Genomic DNA, 14380 nt, shown 5'->3' with positions numbered 1-14380 from the left:
GTTACACTGGGTGACATGTTCCTTCATCACGATGAACATGGGCACTGTAGTTTATTTTTAGTCGACCCACATACACGGTCCTGCTGCCATAAACTAGAGCACCAACTGTGTATTAATCCACAGCTGAAAATAGTCCCTAACAAATATACTGTACTATTAAGGTAACTCCTGTTTGGAAGTCGGAAAGTATTGAGAAATGCATTTTCGATTTTTGTTTTTTCAATGGATTTATTGACAGCAACATAAATATAGAATATCACCAGCCTTATCCTTTAAAATTTCACATATCAAAACTGTTCCAAAATGTTTTTATGGCAAATGTAAAGCTTTAAGGCAAAAGATGTCTAGAATACACTTCAATAATTTTTTTCTATTTGAATATTCCCTGTAAGTGATTTGATGTGACTGTTACCGTGACACACGGAGGAGGTCAAAGGTCAACTCTGTGATATCAAAGGCAAGATGCTGATGCATGGGGTCGACAAAGACCTCTGGGCCTCCTGATTGGCCAGTGGTGTGCTGGGTGTGCTTGAGAGCATCCAGGGTGGTGTAGATGACTCTGGCGCGCTGCTCCTCTAAGGGTGGGTCCGCCCAGCGATGACAGGGCAGCGAGGGAGAGTGAAGGAGGAAATAGACAGACGACATGTAGACTTTGACAAACTCCTGTTTTAAATAGGACAAGTCTCTCTGCAAATATAGGAAGGAAGAAATGGTTTATTTGCAAACCTGGTCAGCTGTCTGCCGTGACAATATTCACTGGAAGCACAAACACATTTTAACTCCTTGGTAGAGAAAAGCCACCAGGTTACTTATACTGTCAGCACCTACTACACGTCTGTACTGGTATTACACACATGCATGCATGCACGCACACACACACTGCGTAGGTAGGTCTGCTGCTTTGAAAAGATTCCAGGCTGTATTTAAAGGATTCTGAAAGACTTCTGGTTTATTACATTTATAGTCACTTATTATCACTTGGACCTTATTTTCATTGATTTGGCCGTGACTTCTAATACTTCTAGTAATAACTTTGTCTAGTAATAAGTGAATTGCTTGAAATCTTGGAGCACAGTGACATTGATAAAAAGAAATCTGGCTTGGTGTAAACCGCAACACGTCCACATGACACCCACATGAGTCACATTTTTGAGTGATACTGTTATTTATCTACTCTCTGGAGTCTGTCCATAGATGTTGCCATCTGTTGTTTTTTTTGTACACTCCAGGGCTGAGGGCACGGCCTGGACGCCTGCACTGGTATGTAGAGAAATGCATTTCATCCAACCAGGTAACCACCACTACCGTGTGCGCGCCACACACACACACACACACACACACACACACACACACACACACACACACACACACACACACACACACACACACACACACACACACACACACTGACCCTCTGTGCTCTGCTCATGTTGGTCTCGGCATCCAGCCAGGCACTCTGAAAGAAAACACCAGTTACATTTATTCTAAATTGTGCACAATTATTGAATGATGTTGTTTCGTAAACTCAATCATCTAAAATCATCAGGACTTTCTGGCAAATTAACAGATGAGGTGAGTCACATTGCTTAAGGAGCTCTTAACTCTGAAATAATTAAATTACTGTAATTTTAAAATCTAGACGATGTTTCAAAAGCTTCCTAATTTAGCTAGGAATGAGTTTCTGGAGGAAACACGTTTTGGTATCAGTAACGGTGAACACATTTCTGGCATGAAAATGTTCAATGATTGATTGAATTATAAATGATTGACTGACCCTGAGAGCATCCATCAGGTCTGGTTGGTCCAACAGCATAGGAAAGGTAGAAAGTATAGGACTGCATATCAGATCTGAAACGGAGAGACATTTGAGTTCTCTCTAAGAACCATGAATATCTGCAATTTGGATAAGAAGCATTACATGTGTATATTACCTGCATTCTGCATGGTAGGCCTGTCCATCAGCAGTGTGTCGGCTAGCAGCTGCCTGTGCAGAGCCAGCAGGTGGATGCAGCTCAGACAGTGCAGCAAAGTGTCTGGAAGGAGACTGAAGAGGAAAACATACTACCACATATGCAATAAAGTAAATATGCTCACACATACAGTACATATGGCTGAGGTGAGACACAAATGTCTCCAAATGAATCTAGTAATGATTTATAGTTTCTAATAGGGCTGGGTATCGGCAAGAATTTTCCGAATCGATTTGATTCCGATTCACAAGGTCCCGAATCGATTTTAATCCCGATTCGATTTTATTTTTGATTCTATATCAGTTAGGTAAGGAACATTTCAGTTACAATACCAATTTAGCTTGGATATGAAAGAGATTCTACAATTGTACAAGGTTCCCTCCAACCTCCTGCATTTTTAAAAGGATCAATGTTTACATTAAGAACTGACCCCAAAGCAGTTACATAATGTACTTTTTATTTAACATGAACACACAATAAAGTGCAGCTCTACAGACTCTACAGTCAGTGAGTATTGAGTGACATTTCATTCTGATATCTTGAGGTGACAGAGGGACCCCTTTGAAAATGGCCATGCCAGTTTTTTTCCTCACCAAAATGTAGCCTAGGATCGATTCTTGGATTTAATGAATCGATTTTGGATCATTCAAATGAAAATCGACTTTTTAAACCCAGCCCTAGTTACTGAATTACATCCCATAATCCACAAATCTCTGTGGTAAATTTTTCTTACTGATCCTCCCACCTGAGCTGCGTTTTGGTCCGGCTGTTGGATGATTTCAGCTTTATAATGATTCTGGGCTGCTGCCTGCCCTGAAGAAACTGCTGGAAAACACCAGCTGGAGCTGACAGGAGAAGAGAGAAAACATAATGATACAATCAAAGTTTGTATACTGAGCAAGTTTCACATCTGATTATCTCATTTCAACAAATACTAATGCTGTTGTATGCTTTTATTTAGGCACTTTGTCACACATGTGACACGAGTGTTGAGCTCTGCTGCGTCTTCTTACATCCTCTGGTGACTGATGCCTCCACCGCGACATCCTTCTCATAAGGAGTGCCACCATTGACTGGCAGCTTATAGATCCTAAACACAGGTTAGATTAGATTACTCATACAGTAGGTTATTATGGTAGGTTTTATTTTCACAGATATCCATTAATTCTTTCAAACACGACGTGTATAAAAAAAAATGCATGACGTTGAAAATAAAAAAGTGTGTTTCATATTTGTATTGTGTTGATTTAACTGTATGTATGATGGTCTATTTACAGTATGAGACTGTTTGCATGTATGAATACATGTTGTAAGTATGTATGCGGCTGGCTGCATAAGTGAGCACATTTTTGTGGATATAATACTGCATGATATATAGGTAGTGTGTTTTGTGTGTGTACCTGTTAGGGAGTGGATTTCCAGTGTCATCGGTCAGTTTGAGGAAAGACCAGCCGCAGCTAAGGTCCCCTCTCTCACCTGTAGACTAAAACACACCCAGAAGATCGGACACAGCTGTTTCCCAAAACACTCTCTGCTTTGTTACCAATTGACCACATGTAGAAAAGAGGAACTCTGCTTTTTTTGTCTTTTGTGACAACAAAAAAGGGTCTCAACAGTATTTTGTTTCATTTCCTCTGTGAGTGTCTTATCTTACTTAATCTAATCACTATCACATGTGTATCTGTATCTGTGTGTGTGTGTGTGTGTGTGTGTGTGTGTGTGTGTGTGTGTGTGTGTGTTTGTCCTTACATTGCGTACAAAGGTGACTCCCAGTTCAAAGAGGATACCGAGGTCAGGAGATGCAGAGTTGCAGCGGAGGAAACAGTCTCCATCTAGCAGGGCGGGTAGGATACCGGCCATCTGGAGCAAACAGACACACACAAACACAATTTCAGTTCATTTAAAGGTGCTCTAAGTGATGTTGGGTGACGTTACTCCTTGTTGACGTTCAAAGTATTTTCAAACAAAACGAAGACTAGCTCGCTCCTCCCTCCTCCTTATCCCGTCCCCTCTCTTCTGTGCTTCAGCTCACTAACACCCCCCCCAATCCTTGCTGTCCGTTATTGGCTGAACGCTGGAACACGGTTTGTGTATGTTTGCATGGTCCAGGTTGGACCACTTTGTTTTTGTTGGCGTGTGTGGACCCTAGGCTGTCTACAGAGACCGCGTTTTTTTACAGTGTGTTTAGGGGACCGGCAGCTCGCAGATAGTGAGGAGATGTTTGCTGTATGTGACAAAACACGTAGCCTAAAAAACGTGTGACATCGCTTAGAGTACCTTTAAGTCTTAAGCACAAGATTAACTTCAATGCTATGGTTTAGTTTTTTTAGCTTTTCTGGTGCCAAATCTGTCAAATTCTATCACTGCAACTCAGTAACAATCGTCAGAGTTTAAGTAAAGTTCACATCACCTGACCAGACAACAGAGAAAAACAACCACAACAGTGTGAAACTCCATGTCCATAATGCTGAAAACATACCCTTGGAGAGAAGCTCCAGGTCTTTGGAGTCTTGGAGTTGTACGTTGCTCTCACTGTGTGGATGTTACTCAACACCTGAAACACAAGTACAGCTCATTTAAAAAAAGTCTGGGGTAGAACAAGAGAGTGAAAGGTAGGAAGGTCTAGTCTGAATAACAATGTGTTATAATTTCATAATTTCCCTGAGGTCAGTCAGGACCACTTTGTCAAAATAGATTCATTCATCTGCAATTTGTATTTGGCGGTATGGTTCTGTTCTGGGGCCTCCCCGCACTTCCACGGGCATACGTGGAAAGCATGAGGCAGGGAGAGCACACGTCCCTGGAAAGCCTTAAGCAGGGAGAGCAGTAGTGCAGGATCCCCACAGGGTACAGAACACAGCAGCATCAATGACAGAGACACGACATTGATTAAGTCAGACAACATGAATTTAGGCTGGGTGGAGGTGGTTTGCATGCGCTAGCAGAGATGCAGCAAGGTAGGCTGGGAAAAGCAGTTTAAATAGAGCGCGCCATTTGGAAATCCAATCAAAAGTGGGAATCAGCTGAGCCATCAGCTGGTGTGCTGGCTTAGGAACTGTCAGCTATGAGCTGAGATAATGACTCCATGACCTGCCAGAACTTAACACTACGCTTCATTTGTGTCATAAATGAATAAGAGTTGTCTGACATATGGAATGTGACAGTTGAATAACAGCTAACATACCAAAAAACAACTTATACATGATTATTCCTAACACATTATGGAGATGAATCGCCTGCTCTAACACAGCAACAGAGTGAAATTTGCACACAACTTTACATGGATTTTGTAATCTTAATTTAGCTAATAATTAAAAAAACCAACAGTATTTATTAAATTGTTTCCACACTGCAGAGACTTGGGTAGGGTAAAAAAAAAACTGTATATACAGCAGAAATACCTTACCTGAGTTCCATCAAAGGCACAGAGGCGGATGTGTCTGCTGAGGACCTGAACTCCAACCCCAGGAGTAGGAATCATCTTGCAGCTCCACAAACTGAAACAAACACAAGTCCTGACCTGCCGAGCACGAACCTACGAGACACAACGGGAGACTGATAAGTTAACAGAAATATGTTTTTGTCAAGGAAGCCTGTTCATTACTGGATGCTTAACAGTGTGAGGAATCTGAACATTGTCTTTAATAAACACACACACACACACACACACACACACACACACAGAGCATATATATATATATATATATATATATATATATATATAGGGACTGTCTCACCCTGCCTGTGTCTGGATCCAGGAAGAGGTCACTAAAGGAGAGCTGTGATTGGCTGAGCTTAGGCTGAATATAGTGACTTCCTCTGTATGTTATACCTAGAAAAAAGACACACAAACGGTTACTGCTTTGCCTTTTTAATCATACGTAATTTTTGGGTTAAAGAAGTACTGATACTAATAGTGACTGGCACCATTAGCAGTTGTAGTGGGTGTGGTATAAATTGTGAAGAAATCACCCAAATGGTCTCTCTGCCTCTGCTTCATTGTGATCTGTATTTTACAATTTTTTGACATTTTATAGACAAAATGATTCATCAATTATTTAAGAAGATAACTGGCAGTTTAACTGATGAAAAGAATTGTTCATTGAAGCCCAAAACAGTTAATTTATCTGTAGTGTGTTCTGAGACAAGTGTGCTACAGTATCCCTGTCATTTTAAATTAACTTTTAGTGCTTCTAAAACTGCTCAACCCTTGACTTATTGGTATACCTTATTAAGTGTGATTGTGTGTGTTTCTGTTTGACAGTGTGTGTGTGTGTGTGTGTGTGTGTGTGTGTGTGTGTGTGTGTGTGTGTGTGTGTGTGTGTGTTTGTTAGAGTGTGTATAGTGACCTTCCTCCATCAGCAGTTTATTGAGAGATGATGGTCTGAATCCTGAAGGTATAGCTCCCATGGCAGAGAGCACATCTGTTGCATCAATCTGACACACACACACACACACACACACACACACACACACACACACACACACACACACACACACACACACACAGTTAAAACAATAAATATACTGTATATACAATTCACATATTGTGGATTTAATATTTGTTGATAGGAAGATTAACAGTAGCATCAGTTCCAGTAGCCGTAGTTGTAATGTGTAGATATTTACCTCAGTCAAAGCCTTTCTGACAGTACTCCAGTTGGAATGTGGAGAACTGCTGTTGAAGAACAGAGGAATTTAAATTGAACTGATTGATAATTAATGAGTGTTAGTCGTGCAGAGAAGTCTCTCATTCCACTTTAGTAGCAAGAACTACTGACGAGGTTACTTCTGACCACAACGCTCAATCTACAAAATCTACAAAACGTAGGTTAAAATGTAGAACCTCTGTTTCTCTTCGTCATCAGTCAGTTCTTTGCCAATCTGCTCTTCCTCCTCCTCTGACTCCTCCTCATTGTCATCGTCATCGTCTTCATCATCATCATCATCATCATCAACATCAACACCAGAGCCAATCTGAAAAGTGAGTGGATTTAACTGCCAAAGATCCCGAGTTTCGCCAGTTTACAGTAACACAATACAGCTACTTGCATTTAAATTAAAGGGATACTTCACCGATTTAGCATTAAGCTTTTTATCAGTAGAAACCCGGTAGTATTTTCAAATGACCGTGCTTCCCTCCCTCATGTCCCCCTGAGATGAGAGATCTCTGTATTGTGGGTCTGGAAAAAAATCTTCCAATGACGGAAAGCGACGATTTTTACGTCATCGGAATTTTTTTTCCCCAGAGGCAATAGACTACGAGCAGTAGTAGGAGCTACTTCCGCATGTTTTCAACCTGCCCATAGGGGGTTGGACTGTCGTCTTTATCCGAAGGTTACCGAAGCAAAACGAGTGTCAGCCATCTTGAAGCTAGGTAACAGGGAGCTCCGTCTTTTTAGCAGAAAACTTTTACAACAATTATGTGCATTCAAACTACCGCACATGTGTACCACCGGGATACATTGTTACAGATCGGAGAATATGCAGGACACTTTATTAATGATGGAATACTCGACACACTACGCGAGCTTCGTCTGCTACAGAGACCAGCACCTCAGCCTGCGATGTCGCCCGATGAAAATAGCCGGGGAAAGGGACCTCGACAGCGGTGTGCAGAAGTGTGTTTATACTCGGTGTTTACAGCCCACCAAGCTAATGCTAGTATGCGTTAGCTGAACTTTACGGAGCCTATAATGTGTGTGCACTAAATGTAGCCTTTTCGTATGTCGTTTTTATATAATGTCGTTTTTATATATTTTAAATGTGTAACACCACTTGAGCCACGGTGAAACGTTGTTTCGTGTATATGGTTGAAATGACAATAAAACACACTTGAGTTGACCGTCTCACTGTCTGTCTGTAAATGGTAGGCGTGGCTTGGGAGTGGACTCTAAAGCAGCGAAGAAAGTGCCTTCTGGGATTTGGTGTCTTTCATCCACATGAGCCAAAAACACATTTTCTGGCTTTTCTCGGCCTAGAAGCCACGAATTTCTAAAAAGAAATTCAGATTTCTACTACATAAGTGAACCAATTTAAAGATATATTCACCTTAACAACGGTGAAATATCCCTTTAACAACACAAGAAGCTTTAAAGGTGCACTATCAGTTCCTGCATGGTCACTTCTGTTGACGTTCCAAGTAAATTTCAAACAAAACAGAGCAAGCAATTCCGTAACTGTCCCCTACCCCCTCCCCCAACCATCTTGTCGGTGATTGGCTGGAGTGGTTTGTTGTATTTTGGTGTACAGCCTGTGCTTCTAGTGTTAGTTTGACGTTTACGACCCTTGTGTTATCTCCCGAGACCGGGCTTTTCACAGTGTATTCAGGGGCCAGGCAGCTAGCGGATCAAGGAGAGATGCCTATGATTTGAGACAAAAATGAAATTGCGCTGAAACCATGCAGGAACTCATAGTGCACCTTTAATGTGATGCAGAGGTTTAGCAAATTGTGTACCTTCAGATAGGTTTTTGGAACCACTCCTGTGTTGCCTTTAGCATCCTGAGCCAGCCACCATCCATCTCCTGTCTTTCTGATAATCCTCAATACCTCCCCCCTCTGAAAACAGCAGGGAGACAAACAAGTCATGTAACTTCACATTATATATGCATTACTAACAAACTCTCTGCTTAAAATTAAAGAAGTGTGTAGTTGACAAGCTTGTCGGGAATACTTCCCTTCATAATGTTTCCCTGTTAGCCTTTCTGTCACACTTTCATCGTACCTGCAGGGCTGTGCACATATGATTTGTGGGGCAAGAGCACCCTCTTTTGTTAACAAATGTAATAAAAAGCAATGTTTGAGTGGCAAGGAAAAAAAAGGAAAAACTAAAGCAGGCTTCTGAATTTACTTTCTAAGCACTGTGTTTGTAAGTTCTGTCGACAACAAACTTAAAGTATTTTTTTTTCATTTCCTGATTATCTGTTATTACTGGAGATGCTTTGAATGGCTTATTAGACATGATGATAAAAATACATTGTGGTAGTAGCAGGGAACCACGCAAAAGGCCTCAGCTCCTAAACCTCAGTACTCAAGCACATGCAGCAGTTAAAAAAGAGGTCACCTTAAGAGATTGGGCCTGGGTTTGAGCAGAGGGTTTAAAACTCAAGATACATGACCTGAAAGAGTCTATTGTTACACGGGTAAATTTCAAGTGATGCAAGAAAGCCACACGAGGAGAATGCTGGAATGTTAAGCTTGCATCTCCAGCTGAACTCTGGCTACTCATTATAACCACGTCTATACACCCCTGCATGCTGCTGACATGTAGCCTGTCTGTGCTTTATCTCTGTCTCTGAAACAGGAAGTACTTCACCTGAACAGACAGATCTCCCTCCTGTTCTCCTTTGAAATCACTGAGGGCTGTGTAGATGTGAGGGTCTGACTGAGAGGGCGGTTTCACAGCTTGTTTCTCATCTTCATCAGCACCATCAGCTTCATCATCTGCACTGTCTTCGTCGACTTCATCTTCGTCGTCTTCGTACTTGCTATCTTCCTTTGAAACATTTCTGTGGATTACAACATGGTAAAGTGAAGAGATACTCTAACATTTTGGATGAGATGGCAAACTAATGTCTTTATTTTTCTGCTAAACCCTGAAAAAAAACAACACTGAGATTTAAAGTTCAAATGAGCTGGATGTGATCGATGCTTTGAAATGTATGTTTCCGTGCAACTTCTTTACAAAGGATAAATTGTGGGGAAATTGAGCCATTGCAGAGAGGAATGAGATTTATATAATTGGATAACAAAGAGAGAGTATGTCTATAATAAAGCAATCATAAATGACCCCTATCACATCTCTTTATTGTCTTTGCAATGAACACACAGGCCACTGACCCTGCAACAGTACTGGGTCCTGGTGGTGAAAGCTCCAGAGAAAGTGTGTTTACACGCTCCAAGATCTTCAGCAGTCGTCTCTCCTCTTCCTGCTTCCTCTGATCATAGTTCCCCACTGGAGCCAGCTCATCTGCCTAGAAAATCAAGCAACAAATTACATCGTTAATTTAGCTAGCTTAGCTACCTTAAGAGAGCAGAACAATACACAATACAGTTGTTTTTTTATGAGAATTGTTAAGCAATACCAAAATAGCCTGTCAGTGATACCTGACTTTCTTTGAAAATTGTATTTGATCTATTATTTAATCAATAATGTACAGTACTGTGCTCATCATCATCGTCATATTCCTGTCATTGAACAGATCACCTACTGTAGCTGCCAACACAAACAAAATCATCAGTCTGGTTTTCAATAAGCAATGGTTGTCCTCCCATGATAATTGGAATGCTGCCTCCATGGTTTTTCCATTCAGAAAACAGGACATGATTTTGAACCATAAATGTAACCAATTTTCAAGATAAACCACTGATATAGGTCAAGCAATAGTATTGGTCACATCACTGCAATGTACCTCTGACCCACACAGGCGCTATGGTAAATGTTGCCCACATAACCCCTTTTAATCTTGCAATGAGCAATGATTTTATGTTATTTAGTATCTTTCAGTTAAACCACATTGTGATAGTTTGGTTGCAATTTTGGAGGTCATCTAGGATTTGAATTGAATCATTTTATTACATACTTATTACAAAGAATATACTTAAAACTATTCACAAGTGTACAGACAGTACAGCACACTAACCTTGGTCAGTTTCTTCAGTGTCATTAGTGTCTTCTCTGCCGACATTTGCAGTTCTTGACATCTGTTTGGAATTGGGCATTAAGATTGAAAAAGAAAAAAAATCAAGCCTCAAAGTATTGTTTAAGAAAAGGGCAATAAAATCAACCAAATCACAATAAGATAGGGAAAAAAAGGAAAAGGACAAAAAGCGGAGTAAAACCATGTCCCTTCAATAGTTTTCAGTGATTGTCTTGAAGAGGGTCCTAGTCTTAACTGGAGTTACTGTGAGTAAAACTAGTTTAGGGAGCACTGGTGTGGCTTTGTTGGAGCTGTTTACCTCCGAAATGCCTCTTCAGTGGATCCATCCTGACTCTGCACATCCTTCACTAGACTGTCAACCTGGATTAGAAGAACAAGAGTAACTGACAGTAAATACAGGGGTGTTGATACAAATGTGCAGTTGAGTACATCTGTGCAAATCACAGAGTATATAATGGATGTTTAATGATAATATTCTGTTAACCACATAGCTCAGATCTGTTCCATACGTTGGATGTTTTTGCTGGCAACAAAACTACAAGCCAGCCTATGAATGCCTTTTGTTAAAAAAAAAAATATTCATTCATTCACCAAATATCCTATGTTCCTAGCCAATCTTAATTTAAAATCTGGCTTTTTAATGTTTCCCTACTTCTTGACTGAGCACTTCATTAAACAAATCATAAGGCATTTCTCTTAATGTGTTCTGGAAAATTCGGCATTCACCCCATTAACCCAAAAGCACTTACTTTTAGGGAAATTCTCTTTGACTTTTATCTTTGTTTACATTGTTTAACGTTACTGAATGTCCATACGTGCTTCATTTCAGTCATGTATGTACATATATGCTAGCTCAAAGCACTTCTGTAACAGCAAAGGGGTTTTATAATAAATTGGTCAAAACGTAGCTAGCTAATTAAATACGGAGCTAACAGTTATAGCTCAAGCCTTGGGGATCACTTTATTTAAAAAGTGGTCGCTAAGTGCGACAGCTGCAACAAGGTAACTGTTATGAAGTAAGTTTTCCTGTAACAAACCTGTTTTGTGATTTCGTCCACTTCTCTCTGGACAAGCTGCAAACGTCCTTTTCGTTTTGGTGGCATTTATACGCGGTTTATGGGGCATATTCCATGTGTTAGACAGGCTAGCTAGCTAGCTGACGCTACACTTCCACTGGTCGCCAGGCAACCGGGCTCCTCTTCATGCTCGGACTGTAAATTACAGTCTATGGGCTTTACTGATCCATAGCTTGGAATCATCCATGCTCTAAGTCGTCTAATCTTTGTTTATTGATATAAACAATATGTGTTGTGTATGTGTTTTTTAAAATATATATTCATAAATTCAGTTCATTTTACATCAACCTTGAAACAATCTAATGCTTTCCTCTCGGATATATTGGAAGTTGGTAAAACGTTACCGCCACCTACTGGAGTGGAGGATGGAGCTATAGAAAGACCATAGACTGAGAAAGACAAATCTGTCTCTTTTGGATGCTGGTTAATTAAATGACGAATGCTATATTTCCAGTGGTAGGCCTACTTCCCCAAAATAATATTCTAATGTCGCTGTTTCCTAATAATATGTGTTATGTAACAAACTTGTTTATGGTGTGTTAGGCTACAGCAAAACCTGTGATCTGTCAGTCAGATTCTGACTCAAAGATGGGTTGGTGTACAAACCGCAATTCCAATGAAGTTGGGACGTTGTGTAAAACAAAAATAAAAAACGAATACAATGATTAGCAGATCCTTTTTCAACCTATATTCAATTGAATACACTACAAAGACAAGATATTTAATGTTCAAACTGATACATTTTATTGTGTTTTTGCAAATAGCCTGTTCACTCTTTTTGAATTTGATGCCTGCAATGCGTTCCAAAAAAGTTGGGACAGGAGCATATTTACCCATGTGTTACATCACCTTTTCTTTTAACAACACCCAATAAGCATTTGGGAACTGAGGACACTTATTGTTGAAGCTTTTGTAGGTGGAATTCTTTCCCATTCTTGCTTGATGTAGTCTACGACTTTAATTGCTTAACAGTCCGGGGTCTCCGTTCTCATATTTTGCGCTTCATAATGTGCCACACATTTTCAATGGGAGACAGGTAGGCCAGTCTAGTACCTGCACTCTTTTACTATGAAGCCACACGTGCAGAATGTGGCTTAGCATTGTCTTGCTGAAATTAGCAGGAATGTCCCTGAAAAAGACTTTGCTTGGATGGCAGCATATGTTGCTCCAAAACCTGTATGTATGCTACCTTTCAGCATTAATGGTGCCTTCACAGATGTGCAAGTTACCCATGCCATGGGCATTAACACACCCCCATACCATCACAGTTGCTGGCTTTTGAACTTTGCGCTGATAACAATCTGGATGGTCCTTTTCCTCTTTGGCCTGGAGGACACGATGTCCATGATTTCCAAAAACAATGTGAAATGTGGACTCTTCAGACCACAGTACACGTTCCACTTTGCGTCACTCCATCTCAGATGAGCTCGGGCCCAGAGAAGCTGGCGGCGTTTCTGAGTATTGTTGACATATGGCTTTAGCTTTGCATGGTAGAGTTTTAACTTGCACTTGTAGATGTAGCGACGAACTGTGTTAACTGACAATGGTTTTCCTGAGCCCACGTGTCATAATGATGTTGGTTTTTAATGCAGTGCCGTCTGAAGGATCGGAGGTCACGGCCATTCAATGTTTGTTTTCAGCCTTGCCGCTTACATGCTGAGATTTTTCCAGATTCTCTAGATCTTTTGATGATATTATGGACTGTAGATGATGAAATCCCTAAATTCCTTGCAATTTTACGTTGAGAAACGTTGTTCTTAAACTGTTGGACAATTTGCTCATGCAGTTGTTCACAAAGTGGTGAACCTCGCCCCATCCTTGCTTGTTCCTTTAATACCCAATCATGACCAATTAACCTGTTCACCTGTGGAATGTTCCAAACAGGTGTTTTTTTTTTAGCATTCCTCAACTCTCCCAGTCTTTTGTTGCCCCTGTCCCAGCTTTTTTGGAACGTGTTGCAGGCATCACATTCAAAATGAATGAATATTTGCAAAAAACAAAACAATAAAGTTTATCAGTTTGAACATTAAATATACTGTATTTATAATTTATTCAATTGAATATAGGTTGGAAAAGATGTGCAAATCATTGTATTCTGTTTTACACAACGTCACAACTTTATTGGAATTGGGGTTTGTAAATCAAGTCTATCGTTTGGTGTCTGGCATTGCCAGACCTGTCAGATTTTGTGCCCATGGGCCTCTGCATTCTTAATCCGTGCCTGTCAGCGCTGCAGAGAAAAAATGGTAAGGTAAGGGTTTGTAAAAATCAAATGAAGTACTCGAACTGAAGACAAATTATTTTTGTTCTGCTTACTGACTGTTAATTGCAGCTCTACAGCTCCATATCTGACCAGTGCACAGTATTGCAATATTATGCAAAGTAGACACGTGCAGCACTGTAGGCCTATGTACTTTGCTTTGTTATGAAACATGTTGCCTTCAGGTTCCTCTCGTTAGCCTCCAGTTTTGAATTTCTTTTAAAAAAAAAAATCAATATTGATTTCAAATCCATTTTCTGGGCTGCTATAGACAAAGGTTTAGGGTATACCAGTTGCTTACAGGCCTTCTGAAAGTCTGTCAGCACAATTCTATTCTATTCTACTATCTTTTCCGAAAACAGGACTTTACGATGATTCGGGTGGAATTGAAGGCAGCAAATATGCTACATCCG

The 14380-nt window shown here is 40.4% G+C and overlaps 1 protein-coding gene across 4 annotated transcripts; it reads right to left on the bottom strand.

Moving 5' to 3' along the window:
• Window positions 1–221: 221 nt before the first annotated feature.
• Window positions 222–11975, bottom strand: nphp1 (nephronophthisis 1). 4 transcript variants are annotated; one of them, XM_031316077.2, is made up of 20 exons: window positions 11669–11975; window positions 10930–10991; window positions 10614–10674; window positions 9811–9944; window positions 9287–9479; window positions 8428–8529; window positions 6817–6947; window positions 6600–6645; window positions 6320–6407; window positions 5708–5802; window positions 5377–5505; window positions 4450–4524; window positions 3720–3830; window positions 3371–3453; window positions 2984–3060; window positions 2704–2815; window positions 1932–2044; window positions 1775–1848; window positions 1412–1456; window positions 222–687 (listed from the first exon to the last, which is right to left on the bottom strand). In XM_031316077.2, exons 1-20 carry the CDS (start codon window positions 11732–11734, stop codon window positions 409–411), a joined length of 2076 nt encoding a protein of 691 aa, XP_031171937.1. In that variant the 5' UTR covers window positions 11735–11975; the 3' UTR covers window positions 222–408. The 4 variants fall into 4 exon arrangements, with proteins under 4 accessions (XP_031171937.1, XP_031171936.1, XP_031171939.1 ...); XM_031316076.2 differs by having other exon boundaries at window positions 6600–6648; window positions 11669–11973; XM_031316079.2 differs by having other exon boundaries at window positions 409–687; window positions 2716–2815; window positions 6600–6648; window positions 11669–11972.
• Between the last annotated feature and the right edge of the window lie 2405 nt (window positions 11976–14380).

The sequence above is a fragment of the Sander lucioperca genome, chromosome 15 (assembly GCF_008315115.2).
Source record: "Sander lucioperca isolate FBNREF2018 chromosome 15, SLUC_FBN_1.2, whole genome shotgun sequence".
In the NCBI taxonomy this organism is placed as follows: domain Eukaryota; kingdom Metazoa; phylum Chordata; class Actinopteri; order Perciformes; family Percidae; genus Sander; species Sander lucioperca.
This window is presented reverse-complemented; position numbering and strand designations above follow the sequence as displayed.